The sequence below is a fragment of the Pipra filicauda genome, unplaced genomic scaffold (assembly GCF_003945595.2).
Source record: "Pipra filicauda isolate LSUMZ 115617 unplaced genomic scaffold, ASM394559v2 scaffold43_size3849885_pilon, whole genome shotgun sequence".
NCBI classification, from domain to species: Eukaryota; Metazoa; Chordata; class Aves; order Passeriformes; family Pipridae; genus Pipra; species Pipra filicauda.
Genome location: NW_024104576.1, coordinates 3,168,426 through 3,196,244, shown reverse-complemented (window position 1 = coordinate 3,196,244; position 27,819 = coordinate 3,168,426). Strand labels below are relative to the sequence as shown.

Genomic DNA, 27,819 nt, shown 5'->3' with positions numbered 1-27,819 from the left:
TGAGTGTGGGGATCAGCGTGAGGCGCCGCCATGTGAGCGGACACGAGTATCTGAGAAGCACGGATCACTGCCACAGATCGTACTTCGTACTGTAAAGGGCTGCGCCAAAGGCACAGTGGAGGGAGGGCTGGGAAGCACAACCCGGCAGACGGTACTTGCGCAACCCCCTCACCCGGCCCCAGCGCCGCCGCGCCCGGGCCCGGCCGCTCCCGCCCCGCCCTCCCGGCTGTGCCCGCCCCCCGCCGCGTGACCGGGGAGCTTCCGGGGGGAGCGCCGGAGCTGTCAGCGGTGTGGCTGACTGCGGGGCGCGTTCGTGAGTGAGAGCTGCGCCCGCAACTTTGGCGGGGCGAGGGGCGATAGCGGCGACACCATCACCATCCACCATCACCATGTCCGGCAACGGGCTCGCTTACAGCGAGCAGGGGGGAGAGGCGGCGCCCGAGCTGGCGCAGGAAGCGGCGCCCACCGTGACCCCTTCGGCTCCCGCGGCCTTCGGGCTCTTTAGCAGCGACACCAAGAAGTAAGGGAGGGAGAGGGCTCGGTGCAGGCGCTGGGTGGACGATCCCGTGGGCGCTCGGGCGGTGCTGGGCTGGCCGGCCATCCCACGGGCATGGGCAGCTCCAGGGGCCTCCCACTTCCCCCCCCTCGTGACTCCGCGGAAAAGTTCACTTGCTTACGTTTAAGGTGTGCATAGGGAGTGGGTTAGCTGTAAAGTTTTTCAGTTGGTTTGTTTGAAATACTGTTTATCGTTTTTCCTCTGTTTCGACAGCTAACCACGCTGGAATTATCTTAATTTTGCCTTCAAATGTATTTATATATATTTATATATATAAAAGTGCTTGTAAAAAAAGTATTTGTGGAGGCTGTAGTTGGAAATGTAGTTGTTCAGGGCGAGGTGGCCAGCTCGAAGTGGGTGTTAAGAGTGCTAACAGTATCTTGGTCAGAAGTCAAAATGAGGAAATGGAGAAGGGGAAAAAAAGGCCCCGGCCAAGTGCACTGGCACAGGGAGCTTTCATCTTCTTCAAGAAAAAGTGGATTGGAGAGGAAGAGTGTCCAAATGAAGGGATCAAAAGGTTTGCTAAGCTACAACTGGACAATTGCAACAAATTGGAAATCTATTCCGAGAGCAACCAATAAAAAGCACCATAAACTAAGGTCTCATGTACATTAGAAAATCAATTGCTACTTCTTCAGTTTGATTGTTTTGCACAAAGAGAACATTCATGCTCTAGAAACCTTGACTGATGTATTTATTTGTGTGCCACACCAAAGTAAATCACAACAACGTGAAGCTGCTGTCACTCTGATGCTTAGCTTGTGAATCAGCAGCTGATGGGCCTTCTCGGTTTGCTAGATGAATCGCATTTCTTCTACCCCTTCTATTCCACTAAATTCTTTGCTTTTTCATTCTGTTCCAATTGATATTTTTCAATGCTCTAGCGTAGATGTCCCTCTGTGAATCAGCTGTAGCTTATATATGTTGTTTGCACCTTCCTTTTCTTGTCCCCTTCCACAGAAACAACTTTGCACTTTATTTCTTAATCATCATTTTGCGATGTTCTTTTTTCCACAGAGGGGGGTACGCCAATCATTGGTCATGGCCATAATTCTCTACATAACTCATAAACTTCAGACTGTTTTGCAGATTGTTTTGCAAGTGAAGTATAGCTCCCTGTTTTATTAGATGCGGAAGCTGAAGTGACTAATTCTACCCAAGGCTCCCCAGTGATCATGGGGAAATACAGCTCTGGGGTCCTGAGATATTTTGTACGTGGGTATGATTGTCCTTCAGTATGGAAGAAACAGAATAGCTTGTGATATGTGTGAATGTCTTATTAATTAATTGCTCCCCCAGACTTTCTCTGAAACTTACAGGAACAGGGAGAATGTCTGTCCTCTAAAGGAATTACTTGAGAGGACAGCAGGCATTGATCTCAGTGGTCTTTTGTAGCTGACAAAAAAAATTCTTGCTGAAATAGGAAGTTATCCATGACTCAGACTTGTGTTGTTAAGCTCTGAGTATGGATTGGGTAGCTGAGGAACAGACACTGTGCAGAGAAGATGATGAAATTTGTGTAATGTGAAAAAGCCACTGGACTGCAATTGAGGGTTACTATTAGAAAAGCAGACGATGTTGCACTCTGGAAAATGCAGTAATAATTCATCAAGCATATAGGTTATATTTGTAATAGTTCACTCTAGTAATAGCCCAAAACTTGATGAAAACACAATACAAGCAAGTACAGAGAAGTCCTAGATGTGTCCCTGCCTCTTGCACATGAAAGTGTGGGGATAGTGGAATATTCCAGTGGTGAAAAGAAATTACTGTTAGGGCTTTTCAGAGGTTGTTTGCTGATCTCTCTTGATTGTCATTCATCACTGCTGATATGCTTAAATCTGATGTCATTGTGGTGTTTCAGTGCTTTTTTTGTTGCTGTGGAAGCGGGAATTCTTCCTTAGACCTACTGATGATACAAGTACTCCTTCTCAGCAAAGGGGCACATCTGTAATATATGACCCTGAACATTACTGCAGTGACAGTTGGATCAGACGCTTGCACTTGGCTGTTGGAGTTAATTGTAACAGTATCATGCAGTTAATGTATAAGTATCAAGACACTACTATAAACCCTTTCTTTAAAAAAATTCCAAACTCTTCTGTTTGTGTGTCTGTCTTCTACTGTTTGCCATGAAGAGGAAGTAAGCCACAGTGCTTCTGAAATAAACAAATTGTATATTAGGATAAGTTGCTTTTGATCTTGCAGCAGGGCCTATGACAAGTTGCACAGAGGCACAAATAAGTATTAGTAGACTTAAAGATGAAATCTGAAGTTGACCTAATATACATCATTTGTCCTGTTTTGTTTTTCACATTTCAGTAGAAATACTCAGCTGAAATCCTTATCATATCCCATATGTTTGAAAAAAGGAGAAAAAGGGTCAGATTTTGGCGACCAGAATAATGGAAACAGTCTGCAGACAAGTGCAGACTGTTTTTGCCCATAACAGGAGTTTTCAGCAGAAAATTTGTAAGAGCCAATGGGTAATGTAAATCTTATGGATAAGCTGAATCCAGCTTGTGGGCCTCGAGCTATTTCTCCATGTTCTTGATAGATGGAATCCATGCAATAAGCACTGGAAGACTCTCAAAATAATCTGTATAGTGTAGAGAGGTACCATGTGATGCACATCACCTGAGATAAAAGAATATTGTTATAGTTACAGTATTCATTTTACATTATTATTGCTCTATATGGAGGAGTAAAAACTCTAACTACCTTCCAACTTCTAAGAGTAACTGGAGAGCTAATTAGTACACAGAATCCCTGTTAATTGCTTATATTAGGGTGCAGCTATTCCTACTTACAGTTAATTGCAGGTGGACAGAGGATTTTCATCTATATTAATTGCATTTTAAACAAAATTTACCTGCATATAAAACTGAAGTATAATAATGTTTGGTTCTTGGAAATAGTACAGTTTCAGCAATAAAACTAGCTATTGCTTTTTCCGAATAAAATGTTAAAGCTTAGAGGTGAACCACAGGAGTAACATCATTAGATATCAATTGATAAGTACAGTATTGAAGCAGATGGCAAAATTTATAACACACATTTTCAACTTTACTGATTTGCATCTTTAAACTGTATTCCCGCCAAGCAAAATACATTTGTAATTTATTAGACTTTTTTTTTTGTTGCAAATCTGGCTTATGTGTTTTGTTGAGCCATTCATCAGAAAACTCATCAGAGCTGCAAAGCCTTTTTTTTTTTTTTTTTTTTGCAGAGATTTTGTAAGCATGTTTTGCAGAGAGCTGAAGGTGGTAATTTCATTAAGATACTCATTGCCCAATTCTCTGTGCTGAAGACTTTTCCAGACTCATTGGAGCTAAAAGCTTGTTTTCAACTTTCAGAACTTTTCAACTTTCAACCTGCCAGAGGTGTTCTTGGAGTCTTAAATTGATCTAGTTTTGTCTTGGCATATTCTGTTCAACCAGTCATGGAGAGATTGTACATGGATTGCCATTTGTGAAATTCTTGGAGGACACTCCAGCTCTAATATTCAAACTCGATGCATCCACTATCTCATTGGCACAACTACTTTCTTTTCCCATCTGTTAAAATGGCCCTATGCCCACTGATGTGGCGATATGCCAGTTTCGGTAGGATGTACAACCCAGCAAAGCTGAATGGTTTGGATGAACTCATGAGTCTACAAGATAAAATCTGAACCTTCTAGTCAGTACCAGGATAGGAACTGAGTGCGGTGTACAAACGTGGGCAATACTATTGCAGAACACTTCTCCAGCTGAAATCTGTCAGATCTGATGGGAAGTGACACAGAGTGAATATATGCTTATTGCCATGCACTTGGCACATATGAGGATGCAAGCAATGAACTGTTGATTTGCTATGGTAGTCTGTAATGTAGTCATTACATTTTTGAGGCTTTTTTATTTTCTCAGGCAAGTTTTATAGTTTAAGGTCTTCACTGTGGTTTCTGCATATTTATTGCATTGTCATATATTTGCTTTAGATGCTTGCTTTGATCTGCATCTTGAGTGGTATTAAATACACATTTTTATAACTGTTATAAGGCTGATGCTTGCAAGAAATTCCACTTTTTCTTAGTTCTGCTTTTTGAAGGCTATCCTTGTCTGTGCCACCCTTTGGTAGTTTTGTTTCTGGAAGGAAACCAGAATTCTTTTGGCATCCTGCCAGAAGATGAACAGCATTGTAATGCTCTTTAACAGGGTTTCTGAAATGTCGTGTACTTCTATGTAAATATACTAACACTGGTTCTGTCAGTGACAACACCAGCTTTGTGGTGATATCTTTAAAAGAAACCTTTTCCCACCATTTTTGGGAAAGCTGGAAACACTGAGAGTTGGACTCGATGATCTTGTGGGTCCCTTCCAACTCAGAATATTCTGTGATACTGCTTCTCACTTCCCTGTAATCCCTTTACAACTACCCAATGCTGCAAAGTGATCTACAAATGTCTACAAACACTGATCACTTGCCTCAAGACAGGCTGTAAGTTGACACAACCACTTAAGTGGCAGCACCACCTCAGATTCTCAGCCTTCAGGAAACTGATATCTTCCACCAAGGAAGATTTCTCCCTAGCAGAATTTTCCTTGCAGTGTCGATGGTGTGAGCACTATCAGAAGAGGTCGTAGGCAGTGGAATTACAAGATTGATACTTTTCATCCTTTCAGACAGCCTTTCTTGTTTCTGGGTGAAGTAGTGTCTGTTACTACTCTACTGACAATAGATAATCTTAGATTAAATTGCAGTCAGATCCAGAAAGGATTTCAAACTGCTTTGTCATACTAGCTGCCATTTGGTTAAAGCATTTGAAATGTAGGTAGTTTACATCTCTGCATCGACGGTGGTGATAGCAGCAACTTACAGGTGTTCATGCACTGAGCTGCTGAAGCACTGTTCGAGTACTACAGGATCACAACAGAGAACTGGGAAGATGCTTTACTCAGGTTTTAACTTTACACTTTTCTATCTGTTTCCTCTCTCAGAAAGATGAGACTATACTTAAACCATCCGTATTGCAAGTACTTTGAGCAACTAGTGGCAAAGCAATAATTAAATGAATTAAATTTTGTTGCTGCTCATACCATAATTGGTCTTGTTCTCTGTGACTCTCAGCCTTAGAGGATACTATAGTTATCCTGGTTTTCCTCACATCTCTGCAGGCTATCCTTTAAACTATCAAGTTTGCTTTTTGGGTAGTGTGTTTCTTTTTCAGATTGAAAAATTAGGAGTGGCTGAAAGCAAATAAATTACTTCTTATCTCAATATCTCTTTAAACCATAGAACAGCTACACTCGTAGCTATATGACTTGGGTCTTCCTTGAAGTAATAGTTGAATACTGTGTTGTGAACTAGCAGTAAATACAGTGCTATAATGGAAGAGGATGGCAGTACTTAACAGCACCACAAGATGTCATTCAAACAGTTTGTGGTGTAGACTGAAACTCAGCGAAACTCGGGTTTCTTAATTTCCTGCTAGAAGAAAATTCCCAATGAACAGCAAAAGTAAACTCATATGGTAGCATGTATTTCCTGCCAGTTTAGTTTCCAAGTTTTATGGCTCTGAAATCAATTTGTAGTTCCTCTTTAAATGTTAAATTTAAACTCATTTAGAGTTTACGCAATAGCATGTCCTAAAATAAGCCAATTTATTTTGAGGATTTTGCAGTGGCAGTAAAATGTAAGTAAAAAATATATTTTTTTAAAATTTTGTGGGGAAACATGGGACTTCATTAGTACTACACAGGACTTCATTACTACTCAGGTGCCGGGGCAAAAGGTTAAGCTGCTCTCTCAGTGTGGATTTTCTGCTTCAAACCTGGTAACATTCACAGTATTTTATTTTGAACTTTTCGTTGGAACGTTTTGCTGTGCTGAAGGCAAAAAATCTTAATATGCTTTGGTTAAAAGCATGTCCTCTCAACTGAAGTCTCCTAAAGTCTTTGAACACAAGAACAGTGCAATTGTTACTGTGTAACTTAAAGTATGCAGCGGATGGAAAATGTAAAACAAGAAATGCATTGTTAAAGTTCAACTGAGTGGCACTTCTGTAACTTCTGTTCTATAACAGCTTATGCCATAATACCAAGAAGCTCGCTTCCTCCCCTGTGGTGGATTTGTTTGCCATTTCCTGTATCTTTTCTTCCAGTGCTGTCCTTATATATGAAAACCCTTTGTCTCACCATGGGTTTATTTGTTTAAAATTCATTCTTCTTTCGTAGAGTTGATTAAAACTGTTCCCAAGGTTTCTGTTGCATTACTGGCTGGGCTTCAGTTTCAGTTTTGATACTCATGAACCTTCTACTTATTTACGAAGAAAGCTTTATGATTAGTGGGTGACTTCTTTAAGTGACTGGGTACGTTGGAACTGTAGCAAAACCTTTTATGGGTTTCATCTTACAATGTTCCTAAATGTTCCTAAAAAAGAATAGAAAATAAAACAAATGTATATTTTTCCAGAGTGGAGCAAGTGTTGTCTTAACAAGAATTGTTCAGAATACGTAGATGCAGTGGCAAATGACATGCCACAGGTTATGGATTAATATTTTAGTATGATTAAAAGTTTGTCATAGTTCCTAGGAGAAGACAAAGTAATTGAGGGGCTCAGATTTATTGCTGCCAAATGTGTGTAAACCTCAGTGATGTGTAGTTATGCCTACCCTTTTTTTTTTTGTTGTTGTTGTTGTTTTTCTGTGAAAGTGGGTAATGTTGCTCAATGGAATCTGTAATCCTTGTCTTAACCTGAGCAAGACAGCAGTTTTAATGACCAAGTGTGTGCTGACAATAGTATGGCATATTCAGAGTTCATCTCTAGTTCTGTTTGCCATAATCAACATAGAGAGTTACGTGGTCAAGGTGCTTTCTGGCATAACAGGCTGTTAAAGCTGTTTGGCAGTATAATCTTATGAATTTCAAGATCCAGGGTGGTTTTTTGTTTTTATTTTCTTTTGTTCTGTGCACTCCACACACTTATCACACCACATCTCCACCCCCTGCACCCCCTCTTATTTTGGTGCATTGGAATAAGGCAGTCCTATCATATCCATACCTCTCTTGTATCTACAAGTGGTACAAAGGTATTAAGAAAGCAGCATTTTGAGATAGAAGGAAAAAAGTATTATGTGTCTTAAATGCCGCAATCATAAAATATGAAAACATAGAGGAAAATTAGAAATCATCTTGCTCATGATTCACTGAATTAACATTCAACCAGTGTTTTGAGGAGAACATATTATTCTGGATGTGTTTTGTGATGCCCATCGTGTTGTGTCATTGCAGATCTGCCGTATGGGATGCTCGTTATGAGAGAAAGTTAGGTGATGAATTTGCATTTCTAATTTACACTCCTTTAGCTTTCAAATTCTAGTATTGAGGAATACAAGCCCGTGGTGGTAAAGATTACAAACGCAGCTGGAACTGATTTCTAAATATATTAATAATTTACTCATTACCTTTTGTAGTAGATGCTATACCAATAGTAAAAGATCATATTTCATAGCACTGTTGTATATGAGTATAATATTTCTAATTATAGTCCATAGCAGTGCTTTGAACTTCCAACATTTCAGATGGTGGGGCTGCATGATGTTAAGCACTAGATTATGAGCTGGGAACTCAGGGAAATCTCATTGCATTCTTAGATGTGTCATTGGGCAGACAAGTGAGAGTCTTCTTGTTTATCCCTTTTTTGCTCTTGGAAAGTCATTTTCTTTCTTCTTATTGTTAGGGAAAATGGCTCAGAGACTATTTTTACTATAACAGAGGTGGGGTTTTTTTTGATGTCTTCTGTCTGGAGCCATTAGTTTCCCGCTTTGTATAGCTCTGCATCATTTGTCAACTATCAGATTAGGCTTCTTTAAACCAGGTGATACTCCTGAAGTAATAAAGCTTATACTTCAATCATCTGTAATATGTACCTAATTCTGTAAGGCTAGAATTACCCTCCAAGTTTTAGCAGGGAGGGGCAAAGGTGTTGATGCAGCTGGAGAGTTGCTTGCATTTTCCTGAACTCCTGGCAAGTGGACATAAGTGATAAAGAAATTATTTGTCTAACATTCTGTACTGAAGAATTGTCAGTTCCGAATAATTAATGATATATAAACATGAACCGAAGTGTGGTGCTTACGTTTATGCTTTCGGTTTTGAGGGATCTAACTTAAGGATTGAAGTTCCCTTAAATCTTCTTAATGCTGAAAAGATGGAAATATTTTTATACTGTACGATAAACTGTATTATGAAAGTCTGAAATGCATTTGCTTTTCCCATTGTTCATTGAGGCTGCTGATAAGAGTTGCTTTTGGAGGGAAATGACCTTTGAAATCTGCAAAGGATATTTCTTTCTAGAAGTTGAAACAGCAAGGGAGTGGGTATCCTGTTACATAATAAGATTTTCTTTTTTTTTTTTGAGTAGACTTCACTCTTGGAAGGCAAGCTTGATTGAGCACACTGATTTTTGTGTGTGGTTTTTTTTTTTTGTTTTAATACTGCACTTAAAAGAATGGAACAAAATTCCACAATGTTGGGTAAAATAGTTGAGGTGTCTTGCACTATTAAATCTGCTCTTAAGGGGCGAAACTTTGAGGTTACACTGAAACCGTATCTAACTGTAGAAGAAAAAAGGCTTGCTGCTGCTGCTGATCCATGTGGATGTATGGAGCAATATTTTACTCTGTAAGTACCTAATGTTTGGTAATCCTGGATTATAATTTGTCAGAAAATATTTGAAACAACCCTCACAACCCATCAAATTAAGTAACAATTAATTTCCAAATGGATTCATCAAGAACTTGTAATTTAATTTCTCTTTTTTTTTTTTCTTTTCCCTACCTGCTGCTTTTCTCTTATGGAAGCAAGGCTGGCTGAAAACAGGTCTTCCTATCTTAGTTTCTCTGGTTTATGTCTTTCCAGTTAACATTTCAAAATGTTGTAATTTGAAATGTATGATATTTTCTATAAGCAGTTAGAAGTACATTTTATCATTAAATAGTCCTTTCTTCTGTCTTCACATCTTAAATTCACCTTTTCCGTTTTTCTTCATGTTGTTACATTCTGGGAGAAAATCTTCAGCAGCTACTTGGATCTTGTTTTGTATAACTTCCTCTGTTTTTGCTACTTGATCCTGAAGTTCAAATTATTTTTTCACATTTTCTGCTTTGTTGATGTATTCTTATTTTTTCGTGTTAATTAATATTCTGTCTTCTGTTGGTTAACGATTCTCTTGCTTCTCATGTTAATTACTCCACTTGCTCAGCCTTTCTTTTCCATTGGGTTGGTGGATTTTTTGAGTTGGTGGGCCAAAGTCATAATCTCCCACTGCAGAATTACCTTTTACCGAGTTGGAGCTGATTCAGCACTGTTGCTGAGTTGTCTTTATTAGTTTCTTCTTTATCTTGGGGGTTCTGCCAAATGTCCTTGTGAACCATAAATTCTACATTCTTTGTGTCCACTGTCAGTGGTACATCCTTCTTCCCAAGCTTTGTTAACCTCCTGCTAGGTCTGAGATAATTGAAACATGTCGAGCCCTTAACAAGGCAATTCTACTGACAAGTAATTTGTCTTTTTAACACCTAGATGTAACATAAAGCTGGCTTATTAGTTGCTATCTGTTTCATGGATTAAATCTCCTTTCTTGTTTATTAATCTTGAAAGTATACAGAGATCAAACATCAAAGAACATCCTTTCTTAAGAAAATTTTTATGTATTCCATTGTTTGCAACAGCAGTAGGAAGCTGGAGCATAGGATAAGAAACAACTTTGTAAATCAAGTCCAGACTTTTGCTACATAACTTTGATAACTGTGTCATAGAGATTCTTGCACAGGTAAGGATTAAGACTTAAGCAGAAAGAATTAGGGGTCTCCGAATTTCTGTATCCAGCTACAGCAAAGTCTCAGGCAAGGTACTTCAAGCTAACCTAAAAGAACTGAGACTTACTTGGTATCCTATACCAAGGTGGATAGGATAGCAAAATAAGCTATTTCTGTGGCCAAGAATAAAGAGAGCTTGGTAGGAAATAATGTTGATTGGGGGGGTTTTTCCATCTGGTTGTGGTTCTTAATTTTGTGGATGTATACTGAAACATATGGGCAATGTGGATTTCTCATGGAGGGCACAAAATAGATGCAGTATTGGCTTTGAAAAGATGAGGAGATCTCCACTGGAGTCTGGAGTCACTCTGTTCCTTACAAGTAGGAAAAATGTTCTATAAGGACTTATGAAGGAATGGATGACAACATTTGGTCTCATTGTAACAAACTATGGCTTTGACTTAAACCTCTTTTCTTCGCTGTCTGAAATTCTAAGGGCAGTGATAAATCCGAATATATTTAGGTTTTGCATTCACTTTTGAAATCTTGTCTGGATATATTGGGTTTGGCTGAGTGGAGTTACTTTACCCCATAGCAGCCTTCATGATGCTGTGCTTTCTTTTGGTAGTTGATGACACACCAGTGTTTTGGCTACTGCTGAGCATTGCTCACACAGTAGTCAAGATGTCTCTCCAATATCCCTCTTCACTGGTAGCCTGGAGGTGGGCAAGATCTTGGAAGGATGCATAGCCAGGACTGCTGACCCTGACTGACAAAAGGAATAATCCATACTGTATGGTGAATGTTCATCAATAAAAGCTAAGGAGAAGGGGGTGGGCATTCATTATTATGATTGTCTCCTGAAGCACCTGCTATGTATATTAAAGCCCCACTTCCTGAGAGGTGGCTGGACATTGCTTGTGGATCTGAAAGAGAGAATAAATCTCTTTTTTCCTTTGCTTCTACATGCAGCCTTTTCTTTTGCTTTATTAAACTGTCATTATCTTGACACATGAGTTTTTTTCCATCTTGTTTTCTCACCCTCATCTTGCTTGAGGAGGGTAGTGATGGAGTGGCTTGGTGGACCCCTGGTGTCCAGCCAAGGTCTACCTGACGTGCCAGGCCCTTCAATGTGTGAAAGCTCACAGGGTTTGGAAAGCTTTTGGAGTTCTTTGGAGTATTGCAGGTGTCTCTTCTTGAGCCATTGTTTGCTTCATATTTTTTTAGTACTTAATCCAGACACTACAAAAGGCTGTTTGTTCAAAGAATTCTTTTTGTAAACTTTCGCTGTCTATAAATGCGGTTAGGCTGTGATCTGTTTGCATCTAAAATGCCAAGCAGGGTGAGGTTTCTTAGTAGTGGCAGCTAATGAGGAGATGTATCTACAAGAGAGCATCCTTATTGACTTGATATTTTTCTGTGAGAATTTTATTTCACCTGTAAAACGTGCTTGGACAATATATGTCTGATCATCAGGCTATCTTAATCATATAGCTTGTAGCATAGACGTACTGCAGATCTGAGGCTTTTAATCCTGATGACAGGGAATGGCATTTTACAACCCAGAAAAGTAGATGAAAGGTTATATGTGTGATTTTTAGTGAAATTCAAAGCATACTGAAGTCTGCTATTGGGCTTTACAGTGATTTATGTTAGCTGATACTACATTTTAACACAAACGTGTCAACCTTCAGGTATTGCATCTTGCCCTCACTGGGGAAAGAGGGAGAAGGGAATGAGTTGAGTTGAGTTGGTTTAAACTAAGCTCTTCTGTCTCAAGACCTCAACCGGATTCCAGTCAAGGTTGAGCATACAGCTGATTGAAGTTGTGTGATGTTACATTATTGTTAGAATCTGATAGATTCTTTTGCTAAACACTTCATTGTACTAGGCCAGCATGTTAGTAAATACAATTTAAAAGTGGACAAGAAGGGGCAGTGGTTCAACTTAAGTTGCTGAATTGATGCAAGAATATAAAAATGGTATTCTGGTTTTATTCTTTATTTTTTCTAATTGATGCTTTACTCTTTCTACCGTAGAAATGAAGACCTAAAACAAATGTTGGAAAGCAGTAAAGATTCTGCAAAGCTGGATGCTATGAAGAGGATTGTTGGGGTATGTGATTTTTTTATTATTATTTTTATTTCTTGGATGGGAATAATGTTTTCACTTTACAGATCCTGTACAACATTAGCATTTGAATCTCTAAGTGATGTTTAAAAGTTGTGGTAATGAAATGGTGAAATCCTTAATTTGGAATTTTGTGTAGAAATTCCTATATCAGGATGTATACTGTCATGTACTTTTAAAATAGTCATGTAACAGTGCCAATATGCCTATAAATAATTACTTTCAGTGAGACCTTGAATAGGAAATGGTTCCTTGAGAGAAACTTCAAAATCAACAGGCTGGAATCAGCAGAAATTTGCAGGAAAAATGACAAATTGCATTTACTATTTTTATTTAATTAGATTAAATAAAGATTTTCTTTTTTTAATTGAGCACGATGCTTATATAGTTGACTAAGTATTTCAGGCAAACTGTGCACCTATAGAGGTGATTAAATGACAAGGTAACCCACCTAGCTAATCAAGGGAAGCCACTTGGTGTACTGTTTTTGGATTTCAGTAAAGATTTTGATACTGTCTCTCACAGGATCCTTCTGGACAAAATGTCCAGCTCACAGCTGGATAAACACATCATGTGGTGGGTGAGCAATTGGCTCATGGCTGGAGCACAGAGAGTAATAGTGAATGGGGTGACATCAGACTGCTGACCTGTCACTAGTGGGGTTCCACAGGGCTCCATCTTGGGCCCTGTGCTCTTCAACATCTTCATAAATGACTTGGACACAGGACTGGAAAGGACACTAAGCATGTTTGCAGATGACACAAAACTGGGAGGAGCTGTTGACTCCCTCAAGGGCAGGGAGGCCCTGCAGAGGGGACCTCAATAAATCAAAGAACTGGGCAATCACCATATGAAGTTCAACAAGGGAAAGTGCCACATTCTGCACGTGGGATGGGGCAACCCTGGATGAACATACAGATTGGGGAATGAGATGCTGGAAATCAGTGCCACAGAAAGGGACCTGGGAGTCCTGGTCGATGGCAAGTTGAATATGAGTCAGCAGTGCCCTGGCAGCCAGGAGGGCCAACCGTATCCTGGGGGGCATCAGGCAAAGCATTGCCAACCAGCTGAGGGAGGGGATTGTCTCATTATGCTCTGCACTGGGGCGGCTTCACCTTGAATATTGTGTGCAGTTTTGGGCACCACAATATAAGAAGGATATAAAACTGTTAGAGAGTTATCCAGAGGAGGGCAATGAAGAGTGTGAAAGGCCTTGAGGGGAAGCTGTGTGAGGAGCAGCTGAGGTCACTTGTTCTGTTCAACCTGGAGAAGAGAGACTGAGAGGAGACCTCATCGCAGTCTACAACTTCCTTGTGAGAGGAAGAGGAGGGACAGGCACTGATCTCTTCTCTGTGGTGACCAGTGCCGGGAGTGGCCTGAAGTTGTGTCAGGGAGGTTTAGGTTGGTTATTAGAAAGAGGTTCTTCACCCAGGGGATGACTGGGCACTGAAATGGGCTCCCTCGGGCAGTGGGGGTCACAGCACCAAGCCTGAGTTCAGGAAGCATTTGGACAATACTCTCAGGCACATGGTGCGACTCTTGGGGATGGTCCTGTACAGGGCCAGGAGGGCCCTGTATGATAATTCTTGTAGGTCCCTTCCAACTCAGCATATCCTGTGATTCTGTGAAATAATGTTTAACACCATTGTGTATTTAAACCCTAAAAACTGAACATGAAGTTGATAGTTCCCTTTATTTCTTCTTAAAAGTATTGGACGAATGTGCTATGGAAAACTGTTCAGTGTCCATTTGACTTCGTTTCAGTCTCCTTTGGGCGTGCTTTTTTGTTTTCCTTGGTTTTTACATCCTTAATCTTATCTGAGTACATACCAAAGTGAATAGGTACAGTTTGTATCATGCGATTGTGTTCTTTCCACAGACTCTAGAGCTGGCAGTTTCTCCCTTCGTTACCCTTTAGTGATGAAAGTTTTACTTAAGATGTTTGTCTTTTTTGCCATTGATCCAAGTCCTGCCAGAGACGTTATTACCCATGAGATCTGGGTAACTATCAACTGCTATTTCATGATGTCATTCTTTTTTTGGTGAAAGGTTTGTTAATTCATCTTCTCTGATATGATGTGGGATTACTCAGGTTTTGATCAGTGAGAGTCTGGCATATAGAAGTGCTGTTGCAAAAAAACATTTAGAAGTGTCATGGTTTCAAACTATGGTAACTTACATTCTTTGTGCTTTCCTCAGAAAAGCTATTATTCTGGCTATTACTGTGGGCAGGAGGGTTGGGGAAAGTTGCCTGCTGCTCCCTTGGTTTTCTTTTTCAAAAAGTTGCCAGATCTTTATCTGTTTTTAGAAGCAGTTGCAACTGAATGTATGTATGTATGTATGTATGTGGGGGGAATTAGAAACCATTAAATTGAATCAGATTTAAATTATAAACCAAGGTTTTACTAGATTGATTTTTTTTTTCTGCTACAAACAATCCTATCACTGTAAATAAGTGTGCAATGAGCAAATGCAGTCATTATAAATACCTGCTGCTGCTGCATATTCAAAAGAGTTCTTAACTGTTTATTTAATTTTATGGAAGTGTATGATGCCATGACCTGGAGACATGTGGTTAGCACTGATAGCTGTGGTCCTTGATGGTCTTAGGCTGAAGTGACCAGGCTCAAGAAGTCTTCAGCAAGGGAAGGCAGAACTAATTGGACACATTCTTTCTTCTGCTCCCCTGTTTTCCGATTCTGACAATTCTCCCCAGTTTCCAGTTCTAGATTTTTGTCCTGTTTTAAGTTTGTGATCCTTGGTTTTTATGCCTGTTCTAAGCACTGTGCAATGGAGGAAGAGCACTACTTTCCCAAATGACAGCAGGCACCTTCTGTTTCTTGGATATTTTTCCTCTTCTCAACTGCTGCTTCTTAAAGCAGTAACAGCCTTTTGGCTTGTAAGCTAAACTTGACAGCAAGTGAGTTGTTTGAATTACTGCATTCTTTCTTTTCAGTTCCTTCTGTATCTTCAAAGTGTTTGCTGTTTTCCTGTGCTGTGTTTAAACTATGTTTCATACCACACATCTGGTACCAACCTCTGGTTGACATAACAAACTCAAACAATGAGCTTCACAGGCCAGGACTGGGACGTTGCACAATTACCATGAGGTCTTGTAACAGTGGTGATAATGTTCTTGCAGAGCACAAAGGTGCTTATATGCTTGCATATAGAGAGGGGCTTATATCTCTCAGGAATGAGATGTGTTTTCCAGAAATGCTTCCTCAATTTTTATTATTAGAGGAAAAAAGGAACTTCGTTGTCAGAGTATTGTTTAAAGTGTCTCACTGAAATGCTCTTTTCACTAGTTTTAGATAGGGGAAAAAGCTATGCATACAGCATCCACAACTTCTCTGGGCAACCTGTTCCAGTGCCTCAGCACCCTCACAGTAAAGAATTTTTTCCTAACATCTAATCTAAAGCTACCCTCTGTCAGCTTAAAGGTATTACCCCTTGTCCTATCACTACATGCCCTTGTAGAAGTCCCTCTCCAGCCCTCTCATAGGACCCTTTAGGTACTGGAAGGTGCTATAGGGTTTCCTCAGAACCTTCTCTTCTCCAGGCTGAACAACCCCAACTCTCTCAGCCTGTCCTCATAGGAGGAATGCTTGATAAGCCATCCCTGTCCATGGAAGAGAGGTTAGTCTCTAAGGTCTCTTCCACCTTAAACCGTTCTATGACTCTATAATTCTATGATACCAATAGTTTTCGTAGTCTTTTAGTAGATTTCAAGAGGCTGAACCTTCATATAGGTGTGATAGAGGAGTACAAGGAGAACACTACTTATGGCATCCTTTGCTGCTTCTTCCTACTGTCGGGTGGTTTGTGAACTTTCTCCTAGGATGAAGGAGATTTTTTACAAATAAACTGAAATCTGTCTTCCAGAGTGTGGCTTTTAACAATGTAAATTCAAACATAGGAGTAGTCCATATTTTTCCACTCCCCTCTTATACACGAATGTATCTAAGCCTAGTTCAGGTAAGATACGTATGTGTGACTTTCATGATCAATGATTTTATTTTTTTATATTTACTTTTAGTCAGTATGTAATTTTTTGTTTCTTCCTTAAATGCTTGCTATAAAATAAATACAGTCTTTGAATGAGTACGAGCAATACTGCTGGGTTAGAAATAAATTTGAAGAGTATACATTTTATACTCTATGCATGAAAACACAATAGCTGATATTTGTTTTAAAACATACACTGATATTACAACAACGAAGATGTTCTCAGTACCATATCTTGAAGCCTATCTGAATTTCTCATCTGGGAAAATACTCTGTGGAATTTCACTCCAGAAGATTTCAGAGCATTAATTTAGAAAACAGTCACATGCCTGATTTTCCTCAAAGAGTGTCATCCATATATGTGTGTCTCTCACATAGGAAAAAAAAAAGTTTAATACACTCTGGCATTACATAGCACATTCTAGAATAAAAGTTTTTGTGCAGAAACTCCAGTTATATAAGACAACACAACTGGAGAGTCTCTAGGCATAGCAACCAAAATGACATGATAGACCTTAGTCTTGGAAAGAGCCATTATGTTCTTTCAGGTTAATGATCCATGAGCTAAGGAGGATTTATGCTACTTGTTATACAATAACGAGTCAAAATACACTCTTTTAGAAGACCCTAAATACATATTTACGGGGTATGCTGGAGCTATTATGGTTGATCAGTTAAATAATCCAAGTAATGCATAGAGTCATACTGTTAGAGCCTGTCAGGGAAGTCTAAGGATCATCTCAGTTTTTGAGTAACATAACTTCCGTTGCATCAAGATAAGATGATAGTATTTTATTCTGTCGTACTTCTCTGCAGTGCATCTTGGTGCTGAGTTCTGTGTGGTCATTTTGAATTTGACATTTATTATGAAGACCCCTCAGTCCTAACAGCAGTGGTTTATTTTAGATTCTTAGATAAAAACCCCTTGAAACTCATATAATATTCTTGCTTTTTAGTTTGTCACTTTTTGTGACTTTTAATACAGCTGCAAGAAATAGTTCAAGATGTTAAATTTAAACGTCATGCTGGATAGCTGCTCTTAAACCCTTTTGAAAGACTGACTAATAGCCTGAACTACAGCTGCCTTTTTTCTTCTTCCGTCATCTTTCTTCTAAGCTTCTGTGAATATACAGTTTCTCAGGTATTGCCTGGTTTTGTGTGTTATTGCTTTTGTTGCATGAGATCCTAATTCTTTATGCTTTTGATGTGTTTTATCAACAAAGTACGCAAACAGACCCGAGAGTTAAAAATATGAAGTTTAATCAGCTATATAATGTTGAATAATGATCAAAGTGTGAGATGGTTATGTACAGGAGTAACTGCAGTTGCAGAACTCACGTTTCTTTGTTGGATCCCTGTATATTTGTTGTTGCTTATTTGTGTTGGACCCTAGTGGACATCAGTGACAAGTGTTATCCCTTAGGGGTCCGTACTGGGACCAGTACTGTTTAATGTCTTTATTAGTGATGTAGACAGTGGGATTGAGTGCACCCTCACCGGATTTGCAGACGACACCAGGCTGAGTGGTGTGGTTTACATACCTGAGGGATGGGATGCCATCCAGAGGGACCTGGACAAGCTGGACCCACGGGAAACTTATGTGGACCTCATGGGGTTCAGCAACACCAAGTACAAGGCCCTGCCCTAGGGTTGTGGCAGACCCCAGTATCAATACAGGTTGGAGGATGAAGGGATTGAGAGCAGCTCTACCAAGAAGGGCTTGGGAGTTCTGGTGAGTGAAATGCTGGTTGTGAGCTGACGGTGTTCACTTACAATAGCCCAGAAAACGTGGCCAGTGAGTCAAGGGAGGGGATTCTGCCCTTCTACTCTGCTCTGGTACCAGAGACCTCACCTGAAGAACTGCATCCAACTCTGGGGTTGTTGACACAGGAAAAATGTGTACATGTTGGAGCAGGTCTGGAGGAGGCCACAAGAATGATCTGAGGGTTGGAGTATGTCTCCTGTGAGGACAGGCCAAGAGAGTTGGGGTTGTCAGCCTGGAGAAGAGAAGGCTCCAAGGAGACCTTATAGCACCTTTCAGTACTTAAAAAAGGGCCTATGAGAAAGCTGGAGAGGAACTTTGTAGTAGGACATGTGACTGGACAAGGGGTGATGGTTTAAACTAAAAGGTTGATTTAGATTAGATATAAGGAAAAAGTATTTTACAGCGAGGGTAGTGAAACACTGTAACAGGTTGCCTGGAGAGATGGTGGATGCCCCGTCTCTGGAAACATTCAATATCAGTTTGGACAGGGCTCTGAGCACCCTGATCTAGTTGAAGATGTCCCCGTTCACTGCAGGGAAGTTGGACTAGGTGACTTGAAAGGTCTCTGTTCTATGATTCTGTATTTGCTTAGTGAGCTTTCTGATTTACTTGATGTTTGACTGGCTGAATCTCATCCTTGGGCGAGACACACAGATTCTCAGAGTTATGTTACATCAAGTTACAGTGCTGTTGAATAAATTCCTGAAATCACAGGGTATGCAGTTTGGACTTAAAAGTACTGCCAGACAGCCTACTGCAGTTAGATCTAAGAAGTAAGAACGTTGTGCAACTGCAGTGTTCGTACAAGAACTGAAGCTAAACTGGGGTTTTGTTGTTTATGGTCTTTATTGTGACAATTTTATTGTTTATGACATGTCTGGTTTCAGATTTCTCCAAGATCAAACATGAAAACTTCCTTTCAAAAAAAAAAAGAAAAATAGAAGAAAATTAGTGCATTGATCTTACTTTCACCGTGTGGTTTCTGTTTATCCTTTTTTGTTCTCTATAAACACTTTACAGCCTTTTGTGTTTAACTTGCTATGGAAAACAACCTTGCCTTGTTTTTAAAGTGTGATGTCTATTTTTATTTTTATTCTTGGTGCTGTTGCAAACCAAGATTGTTTCAGGGAAAAGGAGCAGGACTGAAACTTGTATAGCTTCTGATGGGTTTTGTTGTGCTTTTTTTTTTTTTTCCCAGCTCCTAAAAGGTAATTCTGCAAGGCTTTTCAGATTAGCAAGATCCCTGTTTCTAGTTATTTTTAAGGCATTAAAAGTTATGTGTCATCCTATGTGTTAAAGTCCAGTTCATTGATTCCATCGTCCAAACTTGTAACTAGCCAGCACTCAGAGTTTTTGCTGTATGGATTGTATCACGTATATTCTAATAACCAAAAAATGGGTTTTATCCTCAATTTCATAGAATTCATATTTGAAATACAGATCTGAAATGAATCAACAAAACACAAACCATACTCTAATAAATTTTATTATTACATTACTAAGATTTGTCTCTTCCTTCTTTTTTTCAGATGATTGCAAAGGGAAAAAATGCTTCTGAGCTGTTTCCTGCTGTTGTGAAGAATGTTGCCAGTAAAAATATTGAGGTATTCCTATAACTCATTAAACATGCTGTTATGGAAGATCTGATTATGAAAATTTTATCTAATTGTACCAGACTTCAATACAAACCATAAAATCTCTAGCATTTTTAATAGAACTTCTAGGGGTTTATTTCATTATGGTAGAAATTTTATGTGTAAATAAAGGAAACCTATTGGGTGATTTGGAGGGAGGTATAATAACTATTTACATTTTAAAAAAAATTCTTGATTTCAGAAAGTTTGTGAAATATGTTTGTAATTGAGAAGCTGAGAGGTACGGGTTGGGCAAAATAAGTGTGTGTTCTTGCGCCTTCATCAGGTGTTAGGCACACAAAGTAGCTTGCTTCAGTAACTACTCCAGTGAAGAGGTGTCAGAGTTATAGTTGACTTGACAAATGAGATTTGGATAAAAATAGCATCTGTAAATTTGTAGTTTCAGACCTTGTAGTGACTAACAAGCATCGGTTTGATGAAAGCAGACTGAACATGCAACATTGAAAAATGTGGTAAACAGTTGTTTGAGGCACTGGGTTTTAAGTCAACTGAATGCATGCATCATTGTTCCACCCTCTTCTGGAAATGGGAGCTGTAAGTGTGCAAAGATGCTAATTCAGAGTCTTTCAGGAACTTACTGTATTAAAACTATTTTAGAAATGGTAATTGTACTTTTAGTAATAGGCAGTAAAAGGAAGTGAGACAAGGAATCAGACTAGTTAAATATTCTTTTCCTCTTTAATTTGCATTTGTAAGTTATGAGTACTCCAAGTCCAATTTTAAACAGAGAGACCTTACACCAAAGAGGAATACCTTGAACAGTATTATTCATCTTATGTGCTTTTAACTTTAGTGCTGGAACCACTAGGCCAACAGAGGCAAGATTGCCCAAGCTCCAGGCTTTCAGCCCAACAGTAGTGAGCCTGAGAGTGTATTCCTGGTAGGTGTGCACATACATATAAATCTTGTATATATGTATATATACAAAACAAAAATGTATATACAGAAGCAGCCCCATAAATTGTCACAGGGTATCCTGGTGAACATAAACAGCACCAGCAGTTTGCCAGTTCAAGATGAATGTCTGCTATGTGTGGATCCATCCACACTGAGTCTGCAAAGTGGCTGGCCCATGGATCTCAGTCACTCCTGTTGCTGGCACATGGATGTATAAGCCTCTGATGCTGCAGCCCTGTTTCATGCCTGTAAACCAGGACTACCCTGGTTTCTCAGTAGCTGCTCCCTCATGGACCCTCCCTTAGACACACAGCTGTGTGCATGAATGGAGCACAGCTGGACCTGGCCAGAACTTCCCTACTCCTCTGCTGTCCAAACCCCCGTGGTTATGTCCTTAGAGAGGTACACAGAAAAAGCCTAGATCTTGCCCACAGGCCATCTGTTTTCTTGGTAGCTGGTTGGGACTTCAGTGGTCTGTGCCAGTTCCTCCTGTTGTCTCACCCTTAGATGCCCATACCCAGGCTTACCTCCTTCACAGGCCACTTCACCTACCTGCCAGCCACTGCAGCTTGATCCATGTGCACACTTGCATCCGTTCCAGCCACTGGCACCACAGGGACATGGGCTTGTGCTTGGTTTCACAGACTCTGGTCTCTTCAGTTGCTGGCATTTATGGTCATGCGCCCTCTGGCCTGTGGTCCCAGCCGAGGTGTAGGCAACCAGACCCCTCCCTTGTTCCAGGTGCTGGCCACCATGGATTTAGAGGTCCCTATTGTGGGGTGAAGTCACAGCCCCACAACTGAAGTTTGAGGAGTTTGGAATGTTACAAGGTGTTGGGCCGTTTTCCATGGGAGCAGTGAAGCTAACTAGATAGTTCCCATGGACACAGCCTTGAGCTGTGTGGCTGAAGTGCAGGTGCACATTCCTCAGTGTTTTTGTGGAAACATGTTTGTGTTGTGTGTGTGGGAAAGTAGAAGTAAGAGAACCTAATAAAAGGCTGCCTGCTGCGCTAAGCAGACAGACATCTCTTTGTCTCACTCCCTTGTGTGTGTTGTGTGTCTTCCTGCCCCCTTGGACTGAGGCCCTTCGGCAGATACCCAGCAACACCCTATGGCTTGGCATCACATTCCGGTTACTGGGGTCACACTTAAGTCCCCTCACTCTGGTCTCTCCAGCTGCTGGTGCCTATGTACATGTCAGCCCTCTAGCTTGTGGCCTGACTATAGTTGCTGGCACATACATGCACCTTCATGCTGAATAAAGAGTACTTCACCAAGGAAAATAGATAAAAATGTAATTTAACGAGTAAATGTAATGGACTGTACTAATCACGTAGAAGGGTAGATGTACCAACCAGCAAACTGTTCAGATGTGTCCAGCCATCTTATATCTCTGTTTTCCCCAACTTGTTCTTCTCCAGATCAGGTAGATTTCCTCTGCTTCTCTTTTACTTTGGTTCTTCCTCAAAACATCCCATGCTAAGTCTTGTCTAAGATGCTCTTCATCTGTGTCCCATACACCCAGTACGCATATAAGACTTTCAAGTCTGAAAGGTGCTGTGGTGTTTATTGATACTTGGTGGTTTTAACATCTGGGCATGGGAGCTGAGGCTTCCCTGAAGTGGTTCTGGGAGGAGTGTGACAAGGTGTCCTTTCTCCGAGTCCTAAATTTAGTTTCCCTGCTACTGCTGTGTCTCTCTGCACTTCTGAGCTGATGGTTCCTGTCATTGGCTTGGGAGAAACCAGAGCAGGGTGTTGCATGCAAACATCCCTCCTTTGTGGTGTGAAAACAAGGTCTTATCACATAACCTAACACTAATTAGCAGAAGCCTTTCACTGTTGCTATTTTATGGACCTGTTTTCTTATTTTAAAACAAATAGGCAGTTGTATGAAATCACGTATCTTCTTTATACAAGAAGTGACTGTTAAACTGCAAAGAGATCAGGACATTCATTGAAGCCATTTGACTAATTTCTTTATCAAGTTGAGTTAGATGACAAGTTTAGATCATAATGTAGCGCTATTTAGAGCTGTCTTGTGTCTCAGGAACCTTTATCATGATCCATTTTTTAGGATGCTCTTGAAATTATGAGAAATTACTGGGTTAAGTCAGATTCTTAGTACATTGATCATGATACTGTTTTCTGAAACTGTTTTGCCAAATTTCCTAAGAATTCTTACACAAATCTGTACAAATTACTAGGATGTAGTAGCAGACAATACATTGGTTTATCTGAGTGATTTTGTATCCAAGTGACTTTCCTGCCCAGAAATGGCTTCTGTTTTTATTTTAAAATCAGGGCTGAATGCTCTGATGCAGGAAAATGGAGATGAAGGAGTAGTATAACATGTTAATTTGTTTTAAGAGAAGCAAAGGGCATCTTATTGTTTACAGAAGTGCCCTATTTTTTTTTTTTTTTGATAAGTACACGCCAACCTCAGCTTGATTAAGTGCATCATGTCGTGCATGGTAAGGATACAAAAAGTGACCTAATAAACAATTGGTGGTATAGAACAAAAATAAGTCTTCATCAATAATTCATGGAGTTTGATGTGCTTATATTGATAAATTAATTAAACAAATCTGCCTGTGTTCCTCAAGCCTAATGTGCTCCTGTTATGATTAGTTTTATAGAACAGAGCATTTTAACATTGAATGAAGGTAAATGGTAAAAGAATAGTGTAGTCACGAAGCTCTGAGTGCTTTCATTTCTAGTCACAAAGTGGTTTCAAGGAAAGGAGGCTTTCTTTGCACACCTGCAGTCATTCAGTGCACAGGCCTCTTGTGGTCAATGTTGATTGCTACTTCTCTATAGTTGAACAACAAATAATTTAGTATGATGTAACCGTCTGTGATTTAATATTATGTTTTTTTGCCAGAATTGGCACAAAGGTACATCTTCTGATAGTGACAGTAATTATTAGCACAGCTGTAGTTGAGGGTCTTTCAGAATTTTCCATTATAAACCCCAATAGTCAGTTTACAACTCAAATGTAAAAAAAATGTTTTCACTGCTTCCTGGGCATACAGTGGCCATGAGGGGGTAAAGTGAATTAAATTGAACACCCTCCTCCCCAAAATCATACTGAGATTTTCTTAATCATTGAACATTGCATCCTTTGTAATATGCTTATGTTGGCGGCATCTTTTGGATGCTTGTAGTCATGCAAAGGTGAATCTAATATCCTTTGTTTTTTTCCAAAACATAGTCAGAAGTGCTCTTTTAATCACATGTAAATAGTGTAAATTACCACACTTCAGCAGGAAGTTATATTCACTTTCAAATGTGTTAAAGTAATTGATATTGAGTTTCAGAGTAAAATAAAATGAACTTGTTGAAATTCTTGGCTATTTCAGTTCAATCTATTTTCTATAAGAAAAAACCCATAAGAAATGCTCAAGTGATCAGTTGACACATTCAACATCTTAGATTATTCTTTATTTACTAGTTGATAATATAAGGCAGTACTTTGTGTTATTAGCCTTCATCTGACTGTGTCATTAATTAAGCAACATTGCAGCACCTCAGGAGTTTCTATTAAAAGAATTGAAGTAAATTGCAAGACATTGGAGAAGCGTGTGAGTACTTCAGTGATATATTAGCTCTTTCTTCAAAGAATAAAATTTTGTTGAAACTATGCAATCTAGGGCTTAGTTTTACAGAATTCTAAAACTTTCTGACTGTGATGTTCATTGTACTTTTTCTTTTCAGATAAAAAAGCTTGTATATGTTTATCTGATGCGCTACGCAGAGGAGCAGCAAGATTTAGCATTATTGTCCATCAGTACTTTTCAACGTGCTTTAAAAGTGAGTGACTACTGAAAAGTGACTACTAACTAACATTTCATAGGGAATTCTGAGCTAGTGGTGCAAAAATAGAAGTATTTGTGTAAGTGTAGTGTGGTAAACTAAAGCATGTAAATATCTGCATCTGATAAAGTAGTTTCAAGTTATGTGATTGACAAAGTTTCTTGTACTACCTCAAACCTTGTCAAGCAGCTAAGCCTGCAAGATGTAAAATTACTTCACTGAAGAAAGGCAGCAGAACGGTGCTCTCAAATCCACAGTGTAACATTTAATTTCTGGATTGCCTTTTCTCCTTCCATCGTAACTTACGTATATAGCAAAAAGACCCTGTTATTGCCATGAACTACCTGTCTTCCTTTTAGTTTATGTAAAAGAACTTTATTTACAACAGAGGATTGGAAAAAAGATAAGGAAGATAGTAGTACCTAAATTAAAATATTCAGTGTGTTGCACATAGTGCTTTTTCATTAAAAGCACTGAAAAAAAGCATTTTGTAATCTTCTGTTTCAAATCAGATCACAATGAGAAATGGGATTAGAGAGCAAAGATTAGGGTTGCTTTTGAAGTGTGACTGTGGAGAAAAGAAAGATTTATTAAGTCTATGTTCTTAAATTTGGCCAGTTTTTATAATAAGAGAAGATCGCTTTTTTTCTTTTTTCTTTTACCTTTCTTGTAAGGCTGCTCTAGGTTCATAATTAATTTCTGTCATGTCACTTAACCCAGACCTTGCATCTTGTTGGGATATATTGCAATCAGAGCACCACTTGTGCAGCTCTTGGAGCATCCCACACCAACTACAGAATTTTCTGCCCTTTTCCTTTCAACTTTTATCTCAATATCAAACGTACTACCTTTACTATCTGTGACTGCCATGAAAAGCTAAAATTCAAATTACTTTGTGTCCTGTGTTTCTAGTGATATATGTATGCAATGATCACTTCTCATGGCATAACTCTTTTAAAAGCTCTCATAGGTAATGAGAACAGTAGGAAGGGGATAGGTCAAATGTTGTGGCTGAGTAGCAAAAAAAGGAGTGGCGGTGTGGCAAGGAGGTAGACACCAAGCTAGTGAGATTGTCAGCAACTGAGGAAATCTGCTGTAAAAAATAGGCAAACATAATTAATTCTCTCTGTTCATTTTTTGTAATGTTTTGTTTCTCTTTTTGCAATGATTATAATTTGGCTTTATGTGTGGAGATTTTTTTCTCCCTCTGTAGAAAGAACGTTTTAGGGTATTTTCAACTTCTGTGACTGCAGATGAGATTTGCAAACTCTGGTAAGAACAAGTTGTTTTCCCAGAACTGTCAAATGAAGTGCTTTCACCATCCAGATTCTTACTACTCAGAAGCTGCTAAAATGTAAGAATTTTGAGAGCTTAGATGAGCTAATCATTAAGTAATACCAGTCTGAAAATCTGTGTTGCCAGTTTTCAGTCCTTCGGAGAAATGTTCTTTAGGAAGTTCCCTTCTGGCAGGACAGTACACTGAATTAACAATGCTCAATTTCAGTTTGCTGGATTTTGGAGGATTTAGTACCTTATTAAGCAACATTTTTCCCTTGTATCCCAAGCCCATGATTAAAGGACAAAGTTTATCTAACTGTTCTTCCAAATACAGGTGTGTTGGATCTCCAAGCTAACCCTAGTATTGTAAAAGAAGACCAAGAACTGGGACAAAAGAAGGGAGGAAAAGAAATAGAAAAAAGTCTCAAAACATTTAGCGTAGTATTTTGACATGTTGTTTAAAAATTCATTTTGTTACTGGCTTCAGTTTGTATCTCGACATAAAGCATAGAGTGGATTCGTTCTCAAGAACTTGAGTGTGAGTGTCACAACTGAAAACAACATTTTCATTTGACCTTTCTTAAATATAAGTAATAAAGCTGAGCTAGTGTGTCTTTGAGAATATCTGAATTCCACTTGGATTGCAACAAATGTATCAGATAATTAAATAAAATATTAGTCTTTTTTACCCATCATTCCCATATTTTGTTTGTGAAAGTGCATTATGTTAATGTTTCCTTTGTAAAATTTTCATATTTTCATAATGTTTTAATGTTCTCATTCTTGATTTGTTTTACTTTTTTTTTGGTTGTTGAAAATTTCTTTGTGTGAAGTGTGGCACATTTTCTTAGTAGTGTGGCCTTCACTTACAGGCCTGACTTACAGTCAGATAGATTTACATGTTTTAATGTGTTGTTACTAATTAAGTGTAAAGACTGCAGCAAATTTATTATTTGTTTCTGCGTTATCTTATTTTCTTTCTCCCCTTCCCTCCTGTTCTTTAGGATCCTAATCAATTAATCCGTGCAAGTGCTTTAAGAGTTTTATCCAGTATCCGGGTCCCAATTATTGTTCCTATTATGATGCTTGCTATTAAGGAAGCCTCTTCTGATTTATCTCCTTATGTGAGAAAGAATGCAGCCCATGCAATCCAAAAACTGTATAGGTAAGTGATTCTGGCAAATACTGAAAAGCAGTTTTAAGATAGTTGTGGGCTACATTTATAAAAACTACTGGGGGTTTGGCATGTCTCAGATATGAGATCAGTTTCTTAAAACTATAACGTGTGTGTGGACATTCCATCAGTCAAGTGGTTGGTTGGAATTCAAGCAATTCTCTTGCTTGCTAGACTAAAAGAATATAACTGTAAAGAGATACAAAGAGTGACTGATACACTATCTTTTAGTTTTTAATGTAGCAGTTATTTTCATCTGTGTAACAACTGTCCTGGTGGGTATTCTCCAAATCTTAAGATTTCTCTGTTTAAAGTCTGTATCTTTCATCCTGAAGGCATTTGCTGTAGTTTGTAATGCATATGACAAAGGAATGCTAACTTGTAGAAATTTTATCTGTGCAAGTCCAAATCTTCCAGATCTTCCTCTTTTGTCAGAAATTCATGTTGGGGAAGAGTTCTTATCAAGATATTGATACTATTTTGCAGAGGTGGGAGCAGCAGAGCTTGTACCTCTGCAAAACATCATCAGGCATTTATTCTACTATATACTTCACTTTTATTTCATCTATGCTGAAAAGTGGAGTTTGAGAGATGTTAGAGGTTCTGAATCAGGTAACCTCAGGCAGCTGCAGTTCCATGCCCTCTCAAACCACCCAGATGCAAGGCTGAGCATGTGTTCCTGATAGGTACATGCAAGATGCATGTACAACACACATACCCACAAGCATCTGCACAGATCAGCAG

At 39.2% G+C, this 27,819-nt stretch overlaps 1 protein-coding gene across 1 annotated transcript; it reads left to right on the top strand.

Moving 5' to 3' along the window:
• Window positions 1-257: 257 nt before the first annotated feature.
• LOC120324155 (AP-3 complex subunit beta-1-like) lies at window positions 258-27,070 on the top strand. Its single transcript, XM_039385839.1, has 5 exons — window positions 258-520; window positions 12,396-12,471; window positions 19,789-19,863; window positions 24,525-24,620; window positions 26,906-27,070. Exons 1-5 carry the CDS (start codon window positions 390-392, stop codon window positions 27,068-27,070), a joined length of 543 nt encoding a protein of 180 aa, XP_039241773.1. The 5' UTR covers window positions 258-389.
• Window positions 27,071-27,819: the final 749 nt, after the last annotated feature.

Bases quoted from the DNA above. Each gene is read 5' to 3' on its own strand.
- LOC120324155 (XM_039385839.1), top strand. From the start codon at position 390: ATGTCCGGCAACGGGCTCGCTTACAGCGAGCAGGGGGGAGAGGCGGCG. The intron at 12,472-19,788 runs GTATGTGATTTT...TCTTTTTTTCAG, and splicing joins CTATGAAGAGGATTGTTGGG to ATGATTGCAAAGGGAAAAAA. The intron at 24,621-26,905 runs GTGAGTGACTAC...CCTGTTCTTTAG, and splicing joins CTTTTCAACGTGCTTTAAAA to GATCCTAATCAATTAATCCG.